The sequence below is a fragment of the Erythrolamprus reginae genome, chromosome 11, assembly GCF_031021105.1.
Source record: "Erythrolamprus reginae isolate rEryReg1 chromosome 11, rEryReg1.hap1, whole genome shotgun sequence".
In the NCBI taxonomy this organism is placed as follows: Eukaryota; Metazoa; Chordata; class Lepidosauria; order Squamata; family Dipsadidae; genus Erythrolamprus; species Erythrolamprus reginae.
This window is the reverse complement of record NC_091960.1, coordinates 7,516,123-7,540,426: the sequence shown is the minus strand read 5'-3', so window position 1 is coordinate 7,540,426 and position 24,304 is coordinate 7,516,123. Positions and strand designations below refer to the sequence as shown.

Sequence of the window (24,304 nt, the reverse complement as noted above, 5' to 3'; positions counted from 1 at the left end):
CACAGTCGTTTTGATATGTGAGACAAGAGGTTTCTCGAATTATAGCGAGGCCTTCTCACTTTTTTAAAAAGAATTGCAATTGGATTCTTTCCACCTTCAATTTAGGCTAGCAAATTTCCTCCGGTTTGTACAATTTAGTCCAATACATTACGTCCCTCTTTACGGTTTACAGAAAGTCAGCATATTGCTCACAAAAATCTGGGTCCTCATTTTACTGACCTTGGAAGGATGGAAAGCTGAGTCAACCTTGAGCCTACTGAGATTCAATCTACCAAGCTGCTGGCAGCCAGTGATCACCAGACGTAGCTTGCAGTACTGCACTCTAACCACTGCATCACCAAGGCTCTTTGAAGATAAGATGTGATTGAATGTCTTCAAATCAGTTTCAGAAATCAGTTTGAACAGACGATTCAGTTCAATGTAACTTGAATCATTAATGTAGATTTGATTGAATGGCTTTGAACTGGAATTTATGGATCAAAGCCTCACCTGCTTCTATATTTCTAATACAGTGTTCACCCTTCAATTTTAGACCGTCTTCTAAGTTTCAGACAGCATTGCTTTGGATGTGAAGAGTGGCAGAATCCTAACGCATAACATCCGAATTCAGATTTGTTACAGTACCCAAATAAATGGATGTAAAAGTTTTGAAAAGACTCTTATTTTAGCAAGGAACTAATACAGTAATACAGTACCTCGTCTTACGAACCTAATTGGTTCCTGGGGGAGGTTCACAAGGCAAAAGGTTCGTAAGGCGAAACATTGTTTCCCATAGGAAACAATGAAAAATTAATTAATGCGTGCAATGAAAAAAACCCCACCAAAAAAACGCCGCCGCCCGGCTGTTTCAATTGAAACAGCCGGGTGCTTCTTGGCGTTCTCCCAATGCCGAACCCGGAAGTTCAGCAAAAGTTCGGGTTCGGGTGGCCGCCGAGAAGCCCCGCCTCCCGGCTGTCATCTTTTGAAACACCCGGGGGGCTTCTCGGTGGCCTCCCGAACGCCGAACCCAGAAATTCGGGTTCGACGTTCAGGTTCAGGAGGACACTGGGAAGCCCTTCAGCTGTTTCAAAAAGCGACAGCCGGGCGGCGGAGCTTCTCGGCGGCCTCCTGAACCCAAACTTTTGCCGAACTTCCGTGTTCGGCATTCGGGAGGTCGCCAAGAAGCCCCGCCTCCCGGCTGTCATCTTTTGAAACAGCTGGGGGGCTTCTCGGCGGTCTCCCGAACGCCGAACCTGGAAGTTCGGGTTTGGCATTCATGTTCAGGAGGACGCTGGGAAGCCCCCCGGCTGTTTCAAAAGGTGACAGCCGGGAGGCGAGGGCGGGTTCATAAGACGGAAAACATTCGTAAAAAGAGGCAAAAAATATCCGAACCCCGGGTTTGTATCTCGGGTTGTTCGTATGGCGAGGGTTTCGTATCATGAGGTACCACTGTAGTTTCATTTGTACCGTTTCTGACTTAATATCTTTGGGGCACCCCAAAAGTTCTTTTTTCAAAAGGCAGCTGGATTTCCTTGGTTTTGAAAACAATTCATGTCTCAGCCAAGAAGCTTCTACACTTCAATTCAGAACTGAAGGAAGTCTCTTGGATGAGAAGCAAAACATTTTCAAAGGAAAAGAAAACCCAAGAAAATCCAGTTTCCCTTTGCAAAAAGAATCTTTTGGGACCACCATGGATAATTGAAAATCTCCCTAGACATCTTTGGGATACAGCTGTGTTTGTGTGCGGGGGGGGGGGGGGACCACCCAATAATTTTCTTTTCATTCAAACTTGCTGTTCTTAAAAACTCTGTAAAGTAAAATTTTAAAAAAACCCACCTTCCTGGGGAATTAAAATGTAAATTAGCTACCTTTCTCATATTAGATGCGTAAGATCAACTTTTGAACGATCCATTGTCATGGTACAGGTTCATTCACAAAAGCATCCAGGTTGTTCCAAACACATAAACTTTTATTCATTGATTTATTTAAGAGATTTGTATAGCTGCCCAACACAGAGATGTGACTGAACAGCATGTATCAACATAGAAGAAAAAGGCAAGAACAGTTGAATGATTAAGTACCATGAAGTCATTGACTCTGAGCAGTCACAGATTTTCTCCATGGTCATCAGTCCCCAGGCTGATCTTTTAAGTCTGCATAAAAATGACCTCTGTAACCTTACTGATGACCACTTTCCTTCAGCCTTTCCCAGTGTTACAATCTTCTCCAGAGAATAATAACAGAATATTAAAATAACAGAGTTGGAAGACACCTTGGAGATCTTCTGATTCAGCCCCCTGCTCAAGCCAAAGGCCTGTTTAGTTTACTGGGCCATTGAGCCTGGTACAAATGAAATTAAATGTCATCTTCAATGTACGTTATATATAATAAAACAAAAGTATGCATCCTTCACAGTCTATACAATTGAATTAAAAACCCCTGATATCGCATTAATACTGGTGCCTGGAGGCTGTGGGAGATATTAACCCCCTCAAAGAGGGTCCACAATCCGAGGGTCCTCCTAGATCCGCAGCTGAGATTAGAGCAACATCTCCCAGATGTGGCTAGGGGAACCTTTGCACAGGTTTGCCTAGTGCACCAGGTGTGGCCCTATCTGGATTGGGAGTCTCTTTTTCACAGTCATTGCGTCCTTATTACTTCGCGGCTCGACTATTGCAACTTGGTCTACATGGGGCTACAATTAGTCCAGAACGCAGCCACGCGAGCTGTTGTAGGTGTACCTAGGTTCACTCTCATTACTCAAACGCTCCATGAGCTGCACTGGCTACCAGTCGATCTCCGGACAGAATTTAAGGTGTTGGTTATCACAGTGTTTCCAACTTTGGCAACTTGAAGATATTTGGACTTCAACTCCCAGAATTCCCCAGCCAGCGAATGTTGGCTGGGGAATTCTGGGAGTTGAACTCCAGATATCTTCAAGTTGCCAAAGTTGGGAAACACTGGGTTATCACCTATAAAGCCCTTCATTGCATAGGGCCAGACTATTTACGGGACCGTCTTTGGCCACATACCTCCCAGTGACCGACTAGAGCCCACAGGGTTCTCTAACAAGTGATAAAGAGCAGCTGGGAACTGGAAGAAAACATTCTAGACTTGAACTCTATTTGAACTTGAAAGGAAGAGAGAGAAAAAAGGAAAAAGACAGACAGATTGATTCGTTTGAGGCATCTTGGCTTTTAGGCTGTCTAAAGATAATTTTGACAGCTGGATAAAGTGCCTTAAATTTGAATGAAATGGAAGAAATAAGAGATTTATTTAAGGATATACTGAAAGACAGTAATGAGTGGAAAGAAGAAAATAGAAATAACAACACTGTCTTTTCGACTGGAAGGCTTAATCAAGATTATAGAGAAAGCAATGGAGAAGAGAGGTGCTGAACAGATTACTCAACAGAAAAATAGTGATGGAAATATAAAAGCGTTACTAGATGGACATTCTCATAAATCAGATGATTTTATAAATGGTTGGATGAAGAGAAGAGATGACAAAAATGATTTAGAAAATGGTTTGATTAAAGAGGGGGTTGATGGTCACACACTTGATGATGATTACAGTGATCCCTCGATTATCACGGGGGTTACGTTCCAAGACCTCCCGCGATAATCGATTTTCCGCAGTATAGTGGTGCGGAAGTAAAAACACCATCTGCGCATGCGCGCCCTTTTTCCATGGCCGCGCAAGGGCTTGCAGGTGGAGGCAGGGAGCGACGAAAGTTCGGAGGCTGGCAACGGGTCCTCCTGCAGCAGCGCTGGCGGCCACCGTTCCCCGTAGGCACCCACCCGCCCGCCGTTTGCCCGCCCGCCGTTTGCCACTCGCCCGCCGTTTGCCGCTCGCCCGCCGTTTGCCGCTCGCCCGCCGTTTGCCGCTCGCCCTCTGCTCACCCGCCGCTCACCCGTTCGCCCGCCCGCCGAATGTTCCTGGCGGGCAGGCTGGCAGAGAAAGTGAGAAAGAGAGTGAGAGAGAAAGAGGGGGGAGAGCAAGAGATAGCAAGAGAGAGAGAAAGAGTGAGAGAAAGAAAACAAGAGAGGGAAAGTGAGAAAAAGAGAGAGAGCAAGAGGGGGAGAGATAGAGAAAGAGAGAGAAGGAAAGAAAGAGATGAGAGAGGGAGGAAGAGAGTGAGAGAGAGGAAGAAAGAGAGAGAGAAGAGTGGAAGGAAGAGAGAGAGAAATGATAGAAAAAAGGGGAGAAAAAAAGAGAAATGAGAAAATGATTGAAGCAGAGAATGACAGGAAAGAAAGAGAAAGAGACAGAGAAGTGACTCTTGGTGATGACGTATGACGTCATCGGGTGGGAAAAACCGTGGTATAGCAAAAAAACTGGAGTATTTTTTAATTAATATTTTTTGAAAAACCGTGGTATAGCGTTTCGCGAAAATCGAGACCGCGAAAATCGAGGGATCACTGTATAAGAGAAATGGATAAATGAAATAACAAAGGAGAAAATTAAAAAATCTCCTGATTTTTCAAATACAAAGTACAAAAAAGAAATTTATTATTTAATAATACATATATTGGTTGCGGCGCGAATTACATTTGCGCAGAAATGGAAAGAAAAAAAAATACCAAAAGATGTTGAAGTATTTAAAAAAATTATAGAATGTGCAGAATTAGATATGATGACAAAACGTTTGAATAATCAAACTGAAACAGAATTTTATAAAATATGGGATAAAGTATATGATTGGTGGAATTTTAAAAATAGTATAAAAAATTAAATAAGTAAGAATGTACATAAGTATTTGAAGAATTATAAGATAGAGTGAAATAGTTTATAGTATAATAAAGTTAGAAATGTTATTTTTTCCTGCATTATTAATATTTAGTGTTTTTGAATAAGTATACAATATTTTATAGATAAAGAAATTTAATTAACGTGATTAATATAAAAAATATAGAGTTAAATTCAATTAAAATGTAATGATATTTCTGTATTGATCTGACAACAGTTAGGGTTTTATATTTTTGTATTAGTTAGACTTCTACGACAAGCGGAGCAATGGTAGCTCCTTAAATGTTTAATGTTGCTGTCTTTGTCTTTTTGAAAAATAAAAAAATATTAATTGTAAAAGATTGATGAAAGTTAATGATAGTGAAATGTTAAGTTTTTTGAATATTAATTGAGCCTGGAAATACTGAATGAAATTAGAGAAAAGTAAATATGGAAAGGCACCATTGATATATTGAAGTTTTGATAGATTTTTTATAATAATATTCACATGATTATAATACTATGATAAATGTTTAAGAAAGGAGGGTTTAAAATAATGGATCGATCAATAGTTATGTTTTTTGTTTTGTTGATTTTTAAAATTTTAATAGTAGTAGTGTTCGGTTCTTTTCTCTTTTTTTTACTGTTATATATATTTTTTTCCAGCTTATAAGGCTTTTTTAATTAGCTAGAAAGAGTTAGCATAAGGGTTTTTAGTGATTCTAAGGGAATGTATAAGAAGGAGGAGTAGGCATAACGTCCTCTCTGGACTTGCAAGAGGAAGGTGAAATTAATAAGATTTAAAGGAAATCAATGTTGAATTCAGTTAGAAGAAAATAGGATATCTAGATGACAAAATTAGAGATCAAGGTTGGGAGGTTTGATGAATACTGGAAGTAATCAATTTGGAGGCAATAACTTTTGGAGGGCAATTATATTTGTTTTACTAATTTGATACTGGTTTTTATTGTAATATGTCGATAGCTTGAAATGTATTGAAAAAAGTTTGTATGGCGGGAAAAAAATAAAAAAATAAAACCCAAATTACTCAGCTTCAATTAAAATTAGCCAGCACAATAAGGAAGTCTAACTTTACAACTTAAAAGGCAGGTCATTGGAAGAGGGTCTTTGGTCAATGAATATGAAGTTGATGATGTTATCCATTCAATCATGACCAACCCTTGATGATTATATGGGCCAGATCTGATCTTGCAGTACTTTGAGCTTTCCTATGCTCTGACTGGTGTCAGCTTTGATGGTTTGGTCAGTTATAGAATGTGTCAAATATAGGAAATCCTATATTTTGCAATAAATGGAAATAAAGTAGCCCACCGCTCAACTCTCATTAAAAGTTATTACAAAAAGGCCACGTTTTGTGCTTCATGTCTCCCCCTCCCCCTCTTTGGGCTGGTGAATTTAGTTATGGGCCTGTGAAAATAAACAGTATCTGATTAGTACCCATAACATTGATTACGCCCACATTCCCAGTCTGATGCTCAAGGTCTAACTTCCTTAAGAGATGAGACGCAAAACTTTGAGGAAAACCTGTTGAGCATCGATGGCCAAATCATCCAGGCAATTCTTGAGCATGTAGTAGGTGGTACCAAAGGAGATCCCTCCAGCTGCTATGGTACCAACGATGGGTATTGCGCTGGATAAGCTCTTTAAAAGCAGACGTTTCGGACCACCCGTACTGATGAGCAGCTTCAGAATTATATCTTTAGTGATCTCTTTAGCTAACGGCGACTTTATGACCCCTTTGATCTTCTCCACAGGTTTGTTGGCTTTCATAGCCAACCTGGCAAGAGATTCCTCATCCAGACCAAAACTCCGGCGATAATCTGAGAGGTGTGTGATCAGGATGGTTACATCGCAGGCTATTCCTAGAATAGGGACGGCAGCTGCTGCAGCAGATATGGAAGCCAGCTTCCAGATCTCTTCCTCTAAAGTCTCCTTCTTTTTGTTCAGGATATCCTGAGACATGTTTGACAGGCACAGGAGAAAAGCGTCTTTCTTATGGCTTGGCATTTCCTTCTTCCAGATTTCCTGCAGCCTCACGAAGTCATATTTATCTCTCTTGAAACTGGAGAGAAGGAATACTCTGGAATCGAGCATATTCCCAGCTCTTAAGCACTTCTGGCAATCTTCTCGTATCTGGCTCAGTACAGCCTCCTTGTTGTAAGTTTTTGCCCGGCGTTTTTTGATGGCGTCCAGGTCTGCATCCACTTTGGAGCGCACAAAATAGAATTTTTTCTTCTGACGATGGATTTCCTGTGCCAGCTTGACATGGTTGGACTTGAAGCGTTCTGAGGCGATTATGATGAAGACGTCGTAGCGGGAGAACTGAACTTGCTGCAGGTAAGTGTTGGCGTGAAAGGTTTGTGTTCCAATTCCTGGTAGATCCCACACGGTGACATTAGAGTGTTTGGGGTGTCGGTATGGTGTGGGCTTCTCTGTGGTCTGCCCTAGCCCAGTGGGAGCAGAACCAGCATCCTCATCGCCTAGCCCTCGGATCGCATTGACAAAGGAGGACTTCCCTGAGCCAGATTCTCCCATCACTGCTATGTTTAAGTAAGGTTTCTTCAGGGCTTGAAGTTTTTCCTTAATCTTGGGAATGGCTTTGTCCATTCTGCCTTCTTGAAGAGCTTTCTTAATCTCTTCAGTATCCTTATCCTTATTTGGTGGCATTGCTGCCTTGTGTCTGAGGGAAAAAGGGTGGCATAGAAATCTAATAAATAAATAAATAATGAATAATAAATAACGACGCCTAGAAGAAAAAGCGAGGAAAAAAGGATAATGCTGTACCCCAGGTGAATTATTTAACAGAAATGAATTTAATTAACAACCTAGCAAAGTTCCTTTCACTGAATTTACGTGGCAAGCTAAGTCTGACATTGTTTGGTCCAGTTGATAACCCAGGATAACTACAGAGCCAAAACTTTCTCAAAACTTCTGTGGGCTCTTTCTACTGAATTCTGGGGGGGGGGGGGGGGGGGGGTTTAGTACCTCAGCAGCCAATTTACCCCATTTATCCAAACTAAACTATGTGGTCTCTCTGTGTGATATAATATGCATGGTTATGTGGGTATGTTCTCTTTCTTTCTTTCTTTCTTTCTTTCTTCCTTCCTTCCCTCCCTCCCTCCTTCCCTCTTTCTTTTTCTCTCTCTCCTTCCTTCCTACTTTTGTCACTTTATGTAGGGTACATTGGAGGTGATGATCCTCCCAGAGCTGTATGCAAAGGAATTTTAATGTATGCTGATTAGTGTACATTTAGAGTGACAATAAATATTCTAACTTAGGTTCTAATTTTGCACCAGACTACAACAAACAACAGCTTGCTCCCCTGTTGCCTTTCCTCCAGTGTGGGGTTCCAACAGCCCACAAAGCCATCCCTTTTCCCCAGCTGACTTTGGACCCTCTACACAAACCCTCCCTCTCCCCTTCCCTCCCTCCCTCTCAAAAGGCTGCTTTCCTCTGCCCTCCTCTCCCCCTCCCCCCAATTCTCAGCCACAAGGCGACTTCTTTCTCTCTTAATCTTGCAACCCCCTCCCCCCTTGTCCCCATTTGCCTTCACCGCAACCCCCAGTTTTCTTTGGTCCCATTCCGTTTCATCCCCTCTGCCCCCCCTCCCCAAGCTCTCCCTTCTAAACTTGATTACCGGAGTGGGAGCTACCCATCCTTTGGGCATCTGGACAAGGTTTACAACCTACATTGTCACCAAGGCCAGAAACCTTTGTCCTGCAAGTTTGACTAAAGCCCTGGTGAGTCTCTCTCTCTCTCTCTCTCTCTCTCTTTGTGTGTGTGTGTTTGTATGTGTGTTTGTGTGTCTGGAGATCTTTTTTCTTTTTCTTCCCTCCCTCCCTCCCTTCTTTCCTCCTTTGCCAAGCATTAAAATTACTTGAATAGCAGCACTCTTTCCCATTCTTGCAACAGCAAAGGCAAGCTATTGTTATTCTGCCTTACTATATAGTGGTCTCTCTGTGTTATTTTTTCCCTCAATAAATCTGGTTAACATTGTAAAAAGGAAGGCTTGACCACTGGGTCATCAATCTGAATTCTTCCACACTTGGAGAAAAACACTTTTCTAATTTGATTACTAGCAAATAACAACACAACTTCCCATCTTATTTCATACATTACATCTTAAGTAGTGTTGAGCGAACCGAACTTGCATAGTGCCGAATTTGGCTGGGTTTGGTATATCGAACCCGATCCCGGACTTTTTCAGAAGTCCGTGTTCAGGTTTGGCGTTCGATCGAACACCGCGATATGATTGTTGTTTGGCTGTGTGGCAGCAAATCAACAGCCGTGTTGTAAGCCGAAGCCATGCTGTATCCGGGCAGCAAACGCAAGGACCGGCTGTGATTGGTCATGCGTCCTGCTTGCCAGTGATTGGCCAGCCAGATGCCTGGCTGTGATTGGCCGGCGGGACACCTGGCCCTCACTGAATCAAAAAGCAGAACCACACACCCCAGCGCCATTACATGAGCATTGCATTAGTTAGGGACAGTGCTGCTGCTGACAGGGAGAGATAGCTATATTGTGGGATTGGGGAGATTTCTCAACTATACAATTGTCCTTCCAAGGGCAGATGACTTAGGGAAAGATCTAAGCATGAAGAAAACAACATTTAAAGTGACATTTTTTATTTTTGTTCAGTTTCACTGCACCAGGCGGCTGCCACTGTAAGGGGATATATTTCATCTATGCAATTGTCATTCTAAGGCCAGATCACCTAAGTAAAGTGCTCATAGTGAGGTGGAAAGTGCTCATAGTGAGGCCAAAATTTAGGCATCCAAGACAAAAAAAGTGATTTTTGGGGGGAGGGGGGGGAGTCTCTCTGCATCTGGTGGTGGCTGACACTGTAAGGGGATATATTTCCACTGTGCCATTGTCATTCTAAGGGCGGATCACCTGAGGAAAGTGCTCAGAGTGAGGGCCACTGCCTTTATCTCTGCATTTAATTTTTTGTCTGACCATTTAATTTTTTTTCCAATACTGGGCCACTAGTGCTGTCTGACCATTTAATATTTTTCTAATACTGGGCCACTAGTGCTGTCTGACCATTTAATTTTTACAGGGCATTTAATTTTTCAAGTGTAGGTCCACCTGAATGCCGCACCTTCTTCTGTTCCCAAATTTCTTGGGCCAGTGTCATTGCAGGGCTTTAACTATGAAGAAAGCCTCAAAAAATGGCCATGGCCGTGCTGCTGCTGCTGCTGGTGATGGAGCTGGTGCTGCAGGGGCAGGGAGAGGGCATTTAACATCTGCGCCTGATATGCCTTCCTGTGGTGCAAGAAGGTGCCTGGGTTTGGGGCCTATATTTGCAGGCCCCAAAACTGATTCCAGAGTGGTGAGGCAAAAAGAAGTTGAGGCAGTTGTAGATTATATGGCCCGCAGTGCTACCAGTTCTATGGGATTGCCTTCCACCCACTCCAACTCAGCCACGAGTTCAGAGCCCTCCTTATCTGCCTCTTCCTAGAGGGAGGGAGACAGAGAGAGGGGGGGAGAGAGAGGACAAAGGAGAGAGAAAAACAGAGAGGAAGAGGAAGAGGGAGGGAGAGGGAGACAGAGGGAGGGAGAGAGAGAGAGAGGAGAGTTATAGTGAATGGCGAGTATTCTGAGCAGAGACAGGTTACATGCAGTGTGCCACAAGGGTCTGTTCTGGGTCCTATTCTTTTTAATGTGTTTGTGAGTGACATAGGGGAAGGTTTGGTAGGGAAGGTTTGCCTATTTGCCGATGACTCTAAAGTGTGCAATAGGGTTGATATTCCTGGAGGTGTCTGTAATATGGTAAATAATTTAGCTTTACTAGGTAAATGATCAAAGCAATGGAAACTGCAGTTTAATGTTTCCAAATGTAAAATAATGCACTTGGGGAAAAGGAATCCACAATCTGAGTATTGTATTGGCAGTTCTGCGTTAGCAAAAACTTCAGAAGAGAAGTATTTAGGGGGAGTGATTTCTGACAATCTCAAAATGGGTGAGCAGTGTGGTAAAGGAAAAGCAAGTAGGATGCTTGACTGCATAGCTAGAGGTATAACAAGCAGGAAGAGGGAGATTGTGATCCCGCTATATAGAGCGCTGGTGAGACCACATTTGGAATACTATGTTCAGTTCTGGAGACCTCACCTACAAAAAGATATTGACAAAATTGAACGGGTCCAAAGACGGGCTACAAGAATGGTGGAAGGTCTTAAGCATAAAACGTATCAGGAAAGACTTCATGAACTCAATCTGTATAGTCTGGAGGACAGAAGGAAAAGGGGGGACACGACTGAAACATTTAAATATGTTAAAGGGTTAAATAAGGTTCAGGAGGGAAGTGTTTTTAATAGGAAAGTGAACACAAGAAGAAGGGGGCACAATCTGAGGTTAGTTGGGGGAAAGATCAGAAGCAACGTGAGAAAATATTATTTGACTGAAAGAGTAGTAGATTATTGGAACAAACTTCCAGCAGACGTGGTTGGTAAATCCACAGGAACTGAATTTAAACATGCCCAGGATAAACATATATCTATCCTAAGATAAAAATACAGGAAATAATATAAGGGCAGATTAGATTGGCCAGGAGGCCTTTTTCTGCTGTCAGTCTTCTATGTTTCTATGTTTCTATGAGAAGGGAGATAGGAAAAATAGCGAAAGGAATAGAGGGAGGGAATCAGAGAGAGAGAGAGAGAGGGAGAGAGGCAAAAGAGAGAAAAACGGAGGGAAAGAGACAGAGGAAAAACAGGGAGGGAGGGAGAGGGAGGGGCTGGGAGACAGAGGGAGAAAGAGAGGACAAGGGAGAAAGAAAAAAGGAGGGAGAGAGGGAGAGAGACAAAGGAAAAATAGAGGGAGGGAGACGGAGGAAGAGAAATAGGGAGAGAGTGAGGACAAAGAAGAGAAAAACAGAGAGGAAGAGGCGGAGGGAGGGAGAGGGAGACTCAGAGAGAGAGAGAGGACAAAGGAAAGAGGAAAAACGGAGAGGAAGAGGGGGAAGACTACTTTATAGGAAGATCAACAAAATTTGTAAAGATAATAGAATTTAAAACCAAGGAATAAGAAATGTACAATAGGGCACGTACACAAATCCTTACCTGCTTTTCTAAAAGGTGTAATTCTCAAGCCTGTCTATGCAGTTGAGACTGGCCTCTGTCCAACGTCTCCAGATTCCTCAGAGCGAAGGACTGGATCCCTTTTATACAGTCAACCTTTAAGTACCATGAACATTGCCCCCCACAGATAAGAAAATGTCCCTCCCATTTCATATCGCATGCAATCCTGCCAATGGATGGTCCAGTTTCTTGCTGATGCCAATCATTTCAATTTCTTTTACAAGAAACAAAATTAGCTTCACTTTCAGGTTCTTCGAAACCATAACAAACCTTTTGATTTCAACTGCTGGATTTCACCTGCTACAATTCCACAGCTTTCCCCAGGATTTCAACCCACCATTCATTCCCCAGATTCTTTAAGAACATTAAAACCCATAATTCCCTGGCAAGGCAACAAGGGGTATGTTCAGAAATAATTGCTTTTTGTAACGGGAGTCCAAAATCCTGGATCTTGCAAAATTTCAAAGATATATAAACCAATAAGAGTTCTTATTTTTATGTCATATTAGGGAAGGCTGTTTCACTTTCCCACACTTTCTCATCCCTATAATTGTGCTACGTTTGGAGAGATTTCCATCCCACAACATAGGTCAGACCTCTCGCCCTACAAAATAAACAAGCAAACCAGCTAAACGCAACATAGAACCTATGACTTTGATTCCAGGGGAAATGGAAGGGAAGATAAGAAGGGGACAGCAAGGAACAAAAGGGTAAATTCAGTTACAGTGGAACTAAGTGCAACATTAGGACTCTTGAAAGAAAGGGATAGAGGGTCTTGAAGTAAATTTATGTATGTGGTCACTAGGGAATGAAAATTATTTGCTGGCATAAAATCAATTTACTGCAGAGGAAGGGTGATTGTGGAAGGAAAATGAAAGTGAGGAATTTCATAGCTCTCTGCTTGTCCTTCATGTCTACACACCTTTATTTACCAAATCTTGGAAGCCGGATGGCGATTTCAACCCCTCTCTCCCTCTTGCACACAAAACAGTTAAGGAAGAATCAATTTAAGTTTCTTTTTAATGTTTGAAGTTAGTTGGGGGAAAGATCAAAAGCAACATGAGAAAATATTATTTTACTGAAAGAGTAGTAGATCCTTGGAATAAACTTCCAGCAGACGTGGTAGATAAATCCACAGTCACTGAATTTAAACATGCCTGGGATAAACATATATCCATCCTAAGATAAAATACAGAAAATAGTATAAGGGCAGACTAGATGGACCAGGAGGTCTTTTTCTGCCGTCAGACTTCTATGTTTCTATGTTTCTATGTTTCTTTTCCTCCCTGAAGTACTTTCAAACTTGCAAGATTGTGTTAATATAACCTTACTGTAAAGAGGTATCTGATCATGTTTCCTATCTGATCTAAATCCTCAAGGTCCTAAATTTAAGCACTGAGCCCTGGTGTCACAGTGCTTAATTGTAGGCAAATTCTGCCCACAGCCTAGAGTTTGATCCTGTCTGGGTTCAAGGTTGACTCATCCTTCCATCCTTCCAAAGTCGGTAAAATGAAGACTACTGCCTTTTATAACTAAACACTAATATGTCTAGATGACTGTCCAAAGGGGGAAGAGTATGAAAAGCTTTCCAGATGTTCTCCTCCCTACCAGAAACCCCTAAGCTGATGCTGTTGTTGTTCTTCTTCTTCCTCCTCCTCCTCCTCCTCTTCTCCCTTCTCCATCCCCCTCCTCCTTTCTTCCTTCTTTCTCTTCTTCTATTCATATTCCATTGCTAGCATTTCTTATTCATATAAATATCTGCCTGACACAAACATAACCCAATCTATTTATACTAACGGCACCCAGCTCCAACCCCAAATCCAGTGTAAACCCAAAGAAGATACCATCAAATGTGGGGGAGATAAAGGCTGCTACCTCTCCAGCTGATTCCCCAGAACTACAAAAATCTTTGGGCCCAGGAATGAGGGGTGAAGGCTGCATGGATTTCCTTAACCCTCACATATTTTCAGCAATTCAATGGTTCCTAGAAACAGTGGACACATTCTGCAAATAGTTTTAACTTTAGCTAACTGTTTGACTTCTTTTACTGTACTGTATTTATTTTTACTGTACAGTGATACCTCGTCATACAAACTTTTCGATAACTCGTCATACAAACCTGGGGTTTAAGATTTTTTTGCCTCTTCTTACAAACTATTTTCACCTTACAAACCCACCGCCGCCGCTGGGATGCCCTGCCTCCAGACTTCCGTTGCCAGCGAAGCGCCCATTTTTCCACTACTGGGATTCCCCTGAGGCTCCCCTCCATGGAAAACACCACCTCTGGACTTCCGTGTTTTTGTGATGCTGCAGGGGAATCCCAGCAGTGCAAAAATGGGCGCTTCGCTGGCAACGGAAGTCCAGAGGTGGGGTTTCCCAGCGAGGGGAGCCTCAGTGAAATTGCAGCATCACAAAAACACAGAGGTCCGGAGGTGGGGTTTCGAGGACTTTGGTGTTTTTGCGATGCTGCGATTTCACTGATGCTCCTTTCACTGGGAAACCCCACCTCTGGACTTCCGTTGCCAGCGAAGTGCTAGTTTTTGCGCTGCTGGGATTCCCCTGCAGCATCACAAAAACACAGAAGTCCAGAGGTGGGGTTTCCCATGGAAGGGAGCCTCAGGGGAATCCCAGCAGTGCAAAAACGGGTGCTTCGGCTGGCAAAAGGGGTGAGTTTTGGGCTTGCACGCATTAATCGCTTTTCCATTGATTCCTATGGGAAACATTGTTTTGTCTTACAAACTTTTCACCTTAAGAACCTCATCCCGGAACCAATTAAGTTTGTAAGACAAGGTATTACTGTACTTATACCGTTGTAAGCCGTTAGCCGCCCTGAGTCCTTTGGGATTCGGAGGCAAAGAAGTCGAGTAAGTAAGTAAGTAAGTAAGTAAGTAAGTAGGTAAGTAGGTAAGTAAGTAAAATTATACTGAAAGCTCCTTGATGGAAAGATCAGCAGAAACTAAAGAGAGAATAAATTTAAAAGCAGAATACAGAAACTACTGTAGCTAAACCTAGAGTGGGAAAAGGAATGTAAATACTTACTTGCTTTTATCAAATGAGAAATTCTCAAGGGTTGGTTGATCTCTTTTCAAAAACAGCCAGATTCCTCATGTCAGAAGGACTACATCTCTCTTATATGCCCTTAAGTTCCTTGTGCATTGTTTGTGCAAATAAAAAAATGTTCCTCCCATTTTTCAGGACTAAAACCGTGCCTATTGTTTCCTACCGGTGCCCAACATTAAAAGCAGGTGGTTTACAGGAAAGAGAAATTATCTTTGGATGGCCTTAAGTTTCGTTCTTTGCAAAAACTCTGGCAGAAACTGTATATTATAAAATCCTTTAGAAGTAGATTGCCCATAGTTGTTCTTTCTTCTGTGCAGATTATCTGGAAAGGAAAAGAAACATTGGGATGTTTCACACAGCTACTTCAGGCACTTGGAATTTGCAGTTCAAGAAGACCCCTGAAAATTACCATGGACAACCAAGAAAACAAACCAATGGACCATAAAAAGATTCACCCCAGAATTCTCAACGAGGCGCAAAGGTCTGGGTTCAAATTATCCTACTGTAGATACAGGATATGAACACCCAGCTCTTTGCTGATGGCTTTGACACTAGGAAAAACGGAAGGGAAGATAAGAATGAGACACCCAGCAAGAAAAGGGTAAATTCAATTACGTTGGAACTAGGAGCAATATTAGGACTCCAAGTTAGGACTCAAGGACTCAAGCTAGTTGAAGGGTTCTCTTTTCCATTGCAGGTTCCTTCAGACAGCTGAAATGGTAAAGCCCTCTACTCCGTCTCCCAGCCATGAATCCAGTAGTTCCTCTGGCTCCGATGAGGGGACCGAATACTACCCGCACATCGGTATGGAAGAACAGAAGCTTTCTCCTCTGTAATTGTCCTGTCTGTCAAACGAAGTGGTGTTGGGCTGGAGGACAGTAAGTGTTGGGTGGCTAAGGTAGAAAATTGTGAAGAAGGGTCAGGGGCTAGGAGAGGCCAAACAGAAGGACATCACCACAAGTCCCTCTTTATAATGCCCTCCTGTGTGTGGGGTGGAATGTAGTCTGGATTCCCAGGAAGCAGGAGCTGTAATACGAAGGGCCAAGAGGCCGCTAAGTTTAGATAGCTTGACTGGCAGAAAGAGAGTGAAGATCAGCGATCTGTGGACTAGCAGCAGTGGTGGCAGTGTGGAGGGGGATGGTTTCTTGTGTGCACTTGCCGTTTGTGTGAAGGAAGCTTCGTGTGGCCCGGTTCCCAAAGGACCATGGACCCCTGATCAAGACAGCTCTTCCGTAGACATTCTCAAGAGTATATATACTGCTCCAAAAACTAAAGGGATAAAGAAACAACACAATATAACTCCAAGTAAATCAAACCTCTGTGAAATCAAACTGTCCTCTTAGGAAGCAACACTGATCGACAATCAGTGTCACATGTTGTCAGCACATTCAACTTTGTACAGAACAAAGTATTCAATGATAATATTTCATTCATTCAGATCTAGGATGTGTTCTTTGAGTGTTCCCTTTAACTTCTTGCTGCAGTTAATTTGTTTTCAGGTTTCTCTTTAAAGACGAGGAGCAATAAAGGAAATTACTTTGAATTCATTCTGTGTTGTCTTTCTTGGTTCTTGGGGCCTGACACCTATGGCATCTGGTGGCACAGTGGTTAGAATGCAGTCTTATAGTCTTAATTCTGCTTAATTCTCCTCATGTCAGAAGGACTACATCTCTCTGACATGCCCTTAAGTTCCTTGTGCACTGTTTGTGCAAATAATAAAAATGTTCCTCCCATTTTTCAGGACTAAAATCCTGTCTATTGTTTCCTACAGGTGCCCAGCATTAAAAGCAGGTCATTTACAGGAAAGAGAAACTATCTTTGGAGTCTGGATTCCCAGGAAGCAGGAGCTGTAATACGAAGGGCCAAGAGGCTGCTAAGTTTAGATAGCTTGACTGCTAGAAGGAGAATGAAGATCAGCGATCTGTGAACTAGCAGCAATGCAGAGGGGGATGGTTTTGTGTGTGCACTTGCCGTTTGTGTAAAGGAAGCTTCGTGTGGCCCAGTTCCCAAAGGGCCATGGATCAAATTATACATTCTTAAATCCCATCTATTTAATTTCAGTTATCCTCACCCCCCACGCCCCCCCTTATTCCTTTCTTTCTGATTGTCATCTAGATAAAGATCAATTAATCTTATACTCTGAATGTAGCTTTTCCAAAGCTTTTTTCCAGCCCTAACGAAGCGCTAACAATCTTCCTGGCTCTTAGGCTTGAGGCTTTTTTTTTCATTGCTACTGTCTCCGAATACTTTTTTTCCAACCCTAACCAGGGGTAAAATAATGTGCTGAATCTGGCCAGACTAAGGACATTAGCCAGATGAATACTTGGTAGGCAGATTTCCCCCCTCTATTTTCCTCCCCCCAAACTGAGGTCCATCTTATACAGTTGCATCTTATATTCTGAAATATCAGCTAATCCAGTATTAAATCTTCTTATGTCTGAAAACTGTCTCGCCAGGAAAAAAAAAAGAACTAAGCAAACGGTGCTGACTTACAAGTGGTGTGCCACAAGGGTCTGTTCTGGGTCCTATTCTTTTTAATATGTTTGTGAGTGACATAGGGGAAGGTTTGCCTATTTGCCGATGACTCTAAAGTGTGCAATAGGGTTGATATTCCTGGAGGCGTCTGTAATATGGTAAATGATTTAGCTTTACTAGATAAAGGGTCAAAGCAATGGAAACTGCAGTTTAATGTTTCCAAATGTAAAATAAAGCACTTGGGGAAATAATGCATTTGTGTGTAAACATTACAAAGCCACTTTATTAATAGTGTTTAATCAATTAATATAGGTTTGAACCAACTGAGTGTGTGCTACATTTTCTTTGGTCTGTAGCTGCGCATGGTTTCACGTGTTTCTGGAAGACTTCTGGCAAAAGGCAGGAAAACTTAGAAGTTCCACTTTTTTCCCCCTACCAGGTACCCATTCCATGCTTGAATGTAATATATTCCCTGGCCTGCCACAGAGCTACCTGGACACAGAGGTCAACCTGTTCTTACTGCCCTTCATGGATTCTGAAACAGATGATCTGCTACCCAGAGCAAGTGAGTCCCGAGAATTCACTTCTCAGCCTTTTCTTTCCTTAGGTTAGGATACAAAGCTCCTCACTGGTTCCTCTCCAAATAAAACATCCAAACAGAGCAAAGGTGCAAAACATTTCAAAAGTAAAAACATCCTAATCTTCCTTCCATCTGAAAAGCAGAGTGGTCCAACCACATTCTGGAGTTAGATCTCTGCACGGTCACTGTGAACCAGGCCTTCTGGTTTTGGAATACAGTGGTACCTCTACCTAAGAACGCCTCTACTTATTAAATTTTCTAGATAAGAACCAGGTGTTCAAGATTGTTTTTGCCTCTTCTCAAGAACCATTTTCCACTTACAAACCCGAGCCTCCGAAACTGTAACTGGAAAAGGCAGGGAGAAGCCTCCTTGGGGCCTCTGTAGGAATCTCCTGGGAGGAAACGGCTGGAAAAGGCAGGGAGAAGCCTCCGTGGGGCCTCTCTAGGAATCTCCTGGGAAGAAACAGGGCCGGAAAGGGTGTGGAGAAGCCTCCGTGGGGCCTCTCTAGGAATCTCCTGGGAAGAAACAGGACTGGAAAGTGCAGGGAGAAGCCTCCGTGGGGCCTCTCTAGAAATCTCCTGGGAGGAAACTGCTAAACACAATAGTTGTGTCCCAGTAAAATCCTTTGTAGAATTTTAGGGCTTCCATTTCTTTGAATATAGAATTGGGCAGGGATTCAATATTTGGATGCCAATAAAAGGAGAAGCTTGCTGAAGATGTGGGAACGGTCGCCGTTGCTTCCATGTTCCTGTGCAATGATTCTTCACAATCTTTTGGGGAGGACGTGTTGGTTGGCCATGCAAAGAAAGGGGAGTAAACCTCCCACTTCCCTGGGTCTTCGACTTACTTTACAGCCCCGGGAAGTGGCCCTCTCTTCTCCCTCCTTCCTGGATACAAAGGGCACCCCAGCTTCCAGTCTCTGATTGCCAAACTTCGGAGCCAGATGATGTCCATGTCCCGGCCTCAGCTCTCCCATACCATCCTGACCGAAAAGAACTGGTAAGCATGGGTTTAACAGAGAGCTAGGACGGTGGGGCTTGTGGCAGTCGAGACACATCTTAAATCAGACCCTCCCTCTCCCCACTTGGGAGGAGGAAGCTAATGGATGTTCTTTAGTTCAAACCTTTATTGTCAGAATGCAACAAGATTGGCTGCGCCTCCCTTCGTGCCCCCCCCCCCCAGTAACTAGAATCCCAAGCCCAGTGAATCCTGCTAACAAACTCTCCCCCCGGAGATTCGCACTGCCACCACCCTCCCCACCTTTCGTAAGAACCTAAAGATTCATCTATGCCCCCAAGCTTAGGGCTATTAGACCCTAGATCCCTGGCCGATGAATGTATGCACGAATCCCACCGACCAGTTAGGTCCCACAGAGTGGGCCTTCTCCAGGTCCCGTCAACTAAACAATGTCATTTGGCGGGACCCAGGGGAAGAGCCTTCTCTGTGGCAGCCCCGGCCCTTTGGAACCAACTCCCCGCAGAGATTAGAATTGCCCCCACCCTCTTCGCCTTTCGTCAGGCATGGGGGAACTGAGATATTCTTTCCCCCTAGGCCTTTGCAATTTACGCATGGTATGTTTGTATGTATGTTTGATTTTATAATAAGTTTTTTTTTAGTTGTTTTAGTATTGGATTGTTACATGCTGTTTCTTATCGCTGTTGTTAGCCGCCCCGAGTCTACGGAGAGGGGCGGCATACAAATCCAATAAATAAATAAATAAAATAAGTATGGTGGGTTGGCTGACTGAATGGATATGTGTGCATTTTAATGGGTTTTCTGGTTTTTAAATTTAACGTTTAACTTAATTAAATTGAATTTCGATGTACGTTAAAAGCCGCCCCGAGTCCTCAGAGTGGGGCGGTATTTAAATCTGATGAATAAAATAAATAAATGTACAATTGGTGGGCCACTATATGACACAGAATGCTGGACTTGATGGGCTTCGGCCCGATTCAGCATGGCTCTTCTTACGTTCTTATGTCCCCCCTTCCCTCCTCTCCCAGGTTCCACTATGCAGCACGTATCTGGGATGGCGTCAAGAAGTCCTCTGCTCTCTCGGAATATAGCCGGCTGCTGGCGTGAGCACAGCGTCTCCCTACTGGAACTGTTGAGAGGCAGCTCCATCCCTGAACTGGAGCAGACCGGGTTACCTGCCCCCTCGTGCTGTGGCCCAGGATGATGCGTCTCCCGGAGGAGGGAGGTGTGCTCTTTCAGTGGCGGCAGGAAGATTTAAGAGGGGGGGGGGAATGCAAGGTTTGGGCTTTGCTATCCCTAAAGGACAGTCCTGTTCAAACTGGGTCTTGCTCCTACGGGTGGGGGGTGTCTGGCCTAGATGGGAGAGCTTCTCTTGTGCTAATTCCAGAGGCTGCACCGGGTCCTTTGAACAGGGAAGGGTTTAAATCTGCAGCTTCCTGGTGGGATGGGGGGGGGCAGTGAAACTCCTCTGCATCGGAATAGCAGGCGAGGCCAAAGATCGGTGGGGAGTTCGTGTTGTTTGTGTATTGGCAGAGTTTCCACCCTCTGTTTCAGTGTGTCATTCGTAAAAAGCTTCCATTTGGCGGGACACGTATCTTGCCTTCTGACGTCTCTTTTCCAGCCTGTGTCCCTTCTCCCTGTTTGGCCCTGGTCCCATGATGCAAACTGGACAGACCTCTCCTTTTTTTGCATGGATGGTTATCCTTGTTCAATAAACTGTTGAAGCTGCTTCCATTTTGGTGGATGTTTTCACACGCGCGCACACACACACACTAAATCACTGCTGTGTTATCATTAGCACTTGACAAGTATTGGAGGAGTAACATTCCGTTTTCAGAGTTATTTTGATATGTGAGATTTTATTTATTTATTTATTCAATTTTTATGCCGCCCTTCTCCTTAGACTCAGGGCGGCTTACAACATGTTAGCAATAGCACTTTTTTTTTAACAGAGCTAGGCTATTGCCCCCACAATCCGGGTCCTCATTTTACCCACCTCGGAAGGATGGAAGGCTGAGTCAACTTTGAGCCGGTGATGAGATTTGAACCGCTGACCTTCAGATCTACAAGTCAGCTTCAGTGGCCTGCAGTACAGCACTCTACCTGCTGCGCCACCCCGGCTCAAAGATGAGAGCTTTCTCGAATTATAATGGGCCCTTCTCACTTTTTAAAAATTTTTGCAATTGGATTCTTTCCACCTTCAATTTTGGCTAGCAAATTGCCTCCGGTTTGGATAATTTAGTCGAATACAGATTAGCATTTAAATAGCATTTAGAATTATACATACATACATATTGATACATACATACATAATGTATGTATGTGTGTGTGTGTGTGTGTGTGTGTGTGTGTATGTATGTATGTATGTATGTATGTATATATATATATATATATATATATATACACACACACACATATATATATGTGTGTGTTTTTCTTTTGAATTAATTTTAAAAATTCAGCAAAAACGTGATACATACATACATACATATATATAACTGACGTTCCCTCAATATACCAAGGTGATCCGACATAAAAAACATATGTGTTTTTTTAATATATGTATGTATGTATGTATGTATGTATGTATGTATCATATGTTTTATATATATATATCATATGTTTTTGCTGAATTTTTAAAATTAAGTGAGACTAGGATAGTGCTATTTCGGCCTTGTTCTGGCCTCATCAGCTAGCCATACCCTTAATGGGATTTGATTCTGGGGCCTCTGCCTTGTAAGGCAGAGAATTAACCTCTAGGACACCAGATCTGATCTCTTCAGCTTTGTACCAGGGAGGGGCTATATGTTTTTTCCCCCTTCCTGTTGGATCACCCTGGTATATTGAAGGAACGTCACAGCTCCTTTTTGCCTCTAGGCCCATATATATATGGGCCATATATATGGGCCTAGAGGCAAAAAGTATTCTGGGAGTTGAAATCCAGATATCTTCAAGTTACCAAGGTTGGGAAACACTGGGTTATCACCTATAAAGCCCTACATTGCATAAGACCAGACTATTTACGGCAGTGATTTTCAACCTTTTTTGAACCGCGGCACATTTTTTACATTTACAAAACCATGGGGCACATTGGGGGGGGGGGCAGCTAAAAAAAGCTTGGACAAAAAAATTCTCTCTTCCTTTCGCTGTATTTCTCTCTCCCTCTTTCTCTCCCTCTTTTTTCTCTCCATCCCTCTTTCTTTCTCCCTCACTACCTCCCTCTGTCTTTCTCCCACCTTCCCTCCCTCTCTTTCTCTCTTGCTTTCTTTCTCTTGCTTTCTCTCTCTTTTTCTTTCTCTTTTTCTTGCTTTCTCTCTCTTTTTCTTTCTTTCTCTCTCTCTTGCTTTCTTTCTCTCTGAGCTTCGCGGCACACCTGACCATGTCTCGCGGCACACTAGTGTGCCATGGCACACTGGTTGAAAAACACTGATTTACGGGACCGTAAATAGTGACTGACTAGAGCCCACAGGGTTCTCTAACAAGTGATAAAGAGCAGCTGGGAACTGGAAGAAAATATTCTGGACGTGAACTCTATTTGAATTTGGAAGGAAGAAAAAAAAAGGAAAAAGACGGACAGATTGATTTGTTTGAGGCATCTTGGCTTTTAGGCTGTCTAAAGATAATTTTGACAGCTGGATAAAGTGCCTTAAATTTGGATGAGACTGAAGAAATAAAGAGATTTATTTAAGGGTATACTGAAAGACAAATATATCCAAATTACTCAGCTTCAATTAAAATTAACCAGCACAATAAGGAAGTCTAACTTTACAACTTAATGGGCCTGTGAAAATAAACAGTGTCTGATTAGTACCTGTTACATTGATTGTGCCCTCATTCCCAGTCTGTTGCTCAAGGTCTAACTTCCTTCAGACCTCAGACTCCAAAGCCTTCTTGAAAACTTGTTGAGCATCGTTGGCCACCTCATCCAGGCAGCTCTTGAGCATGTAGTAGGTGGTAGCAAAGGAGATCCCTCCAGCTGCTACGGAACCGAAGATGGGTATCACGCTGACAAAGTTCTTCGTAAACATCAGTGCCCCACCAGCAGCTTTGGTGAGCAGCTTCAGAACTAAATCTCTGGAGATCTCTGCAGCGAGCGGCGACTTTATGGCCCCTTTGATCTCCTCCACGGGTTTGTTGGCTTTCATAGCCAACCTGGCAAGAGATTCCTCATCCAGGCCAAAACTCCGGCGGTATTTTGAGAGGTGTGTGATCAGGATGGTTACATCGCAGGTTATTCCGACGCCTGGAATAGGGACGGCAGCCGCTCCGGCGGACACGGTAGCCACCTTCCAGATCTCTTTCTGTAAAGCCACCTTCTTTTTCTGCAAGATGTCCAGAGAAATGTTTGGCAGGCACAGGAGAAAAGCATGTCTCTTATGGCTTGGCAGTTCCTTCTCCAAGGTTTCCTCCAGCGTCACGAAGTCATATTTATCTATCTCCCAACTGGAGAGAAGGAATACTTTGGAATCGGGCATATTCTCATCCCTTAAGCACTTCTGGCAATCTTCTCGTATCTGTCCCAGTATAGCCTCCTCGTTGTAAGTTTTTGGCCGTCGTTTTCTGCTGGCCTCCAGGTCTCCATCCACTTTGGAGCGCACAAAATAGAATTTTTTCCCCTGATGATGGATTTCCTGTGCCAGCTCTACATGGTTGGACTTGAAGCGTTCTGAAGCGATTATGATGAAGAAGTCGTAGCGGGAGAATCGAACTTGCTGCAGGTAAGTGCTGGCGCGGAAGGCTGGCGTTCCAATTCCTGGTAGATCCCACAGGATGACATTAGAGTGATTGGGGTGTGGGTATGGTGTGGGCTTCTCTGTGGTCTCCACCACCCCAGTGGGAGCAGAACCGGCTTCCTCATCGCCTAGCCCTCGGATGGCATTGACAAAGGAGGACTTCCCTGACCCGGATTCTCCTGTCACTGCTATGTTTAAGCGGGTGTTCTCCAGGGACTGAAGGTTTTCCATAATCTTGGAAACGGCTGTGTCCATTCTGCCTTCTTCAAGCGCCTCCTTGATCTCTTCAATCTCTTCACTGGTGATGATGGCGTAGTCTTCATCCTCATCCTCACTTGGTGATATGGGTTGATCCGGCATTGCCATAGCCAAGCCTGGGAGAAAAAGGAAAGAAGGGCAGTAGTGCACGCCAGGTGAATTATATTTAACAGAAACGAGTTTAATTAGTAACCCACCAAAGTTCCTTCCACTGAGTTTACGTGGCACCCTACGTCTGACAATGTTTGATTTAGGTGATAACACAGGAAAACTACAGCACCAAAAGTTTGTTAAAACTTCTGAGGGCTCTTTCTACTAAATTCTGCTTTTTTTGTTGTTGGTACCTCAGCAGCCATTTTATCCCATTTATGATTATTATTATTATTATTTATTAGATTTGTATGCCACCCCTTTCCGT

At 43.2% G+C, this 24,304-nt stretch overlaps 2 protein-coding genes across 9 annotated transcripts in view; one reads left to right on the top strand and one right to left on the bottom strand.

Moving 5' to 3' along the window:
* The window catches only part of LOC139174558 (interferon-inducible GTPase 5-like), a 40,250-nt gene that overhangs the window by 12,837 nt on the left and 3,109 nt on the right, over nt 1-24,304 (bottom strand). The window contains exons 2-5 of one of the 8 annotated variants that reach the window (XR_011560373.1): nt 22,707-24,002; nt 16,024-16,133; nt 14,844-15,186; nt 5,335-7,408 (exon numbers count right to left, since the gene is read on the bottom strand). Coding sequence is in view for 1 of the 8 variants with exons in the window: in XM_070765005.1 (XP_070621106.1) it covers nt 22,762-24,002 (1,241 nt within the window). In the remaining 7 variants the exon portion in view is untranslated. Of the gene's footprint in view, nt 1-1,927; nt 2,320-5,334; nt 7,409-12,808; nt 12,984-13,522; nt 14,057-14,632; nt 15,187-16,023; nt 16,134-22,552; nt 24,003-24,304 lie in introns of those variants that run through there. The other 7 variants (XR_011560375.1, XR_011560374.1, XR_011560371.1 and 4 more) reach the window with 7 other exon arrangements.
* On the top strand, nt 16,016-20,623 carry LOC139174560 (nonsense-mediated mRNA decay factor SMG9-like). Its single transcript, XM_070765007.1, has 3 exons — nt 16,016-17,904; nt 18,775-18,919; nt 19,924-20,623. The coding sequence occupies exons 1-3, from the start codon at nt 17,790-17,792 to the stop codon at nt 20,000-20,002; spliced, it is 339 nt and encodes a 112-aa protein (XP_070621108.1). The 5' UTR covers nt 16,016-17,789; the 3' UTR covers nt 20,003-20,623.

Coding starts and splice junctions, on each gene's coding strand:
- LOC139174560 (XM_070765007.1), top strand. CDS start 17,790: ATGCTTGAATGTAATATATTCCCTGGCCTGCCACAGAGCTACCTGGAC. Junction 17,905..18,774: donor TGATCTGCTACCCAGAGCAA/GTGAGTCCCGAG, acceptor CTTACTTTACAG/CCCCGGGAAGTGGCCCTCTC. Junction 18,920..19,923: donor ATCCTGACCGAAAAGAACTG/GTAAGCATGGGT, acceptor CTCCTCTCCCAG/GTTCCACTATGCAGCACGTA.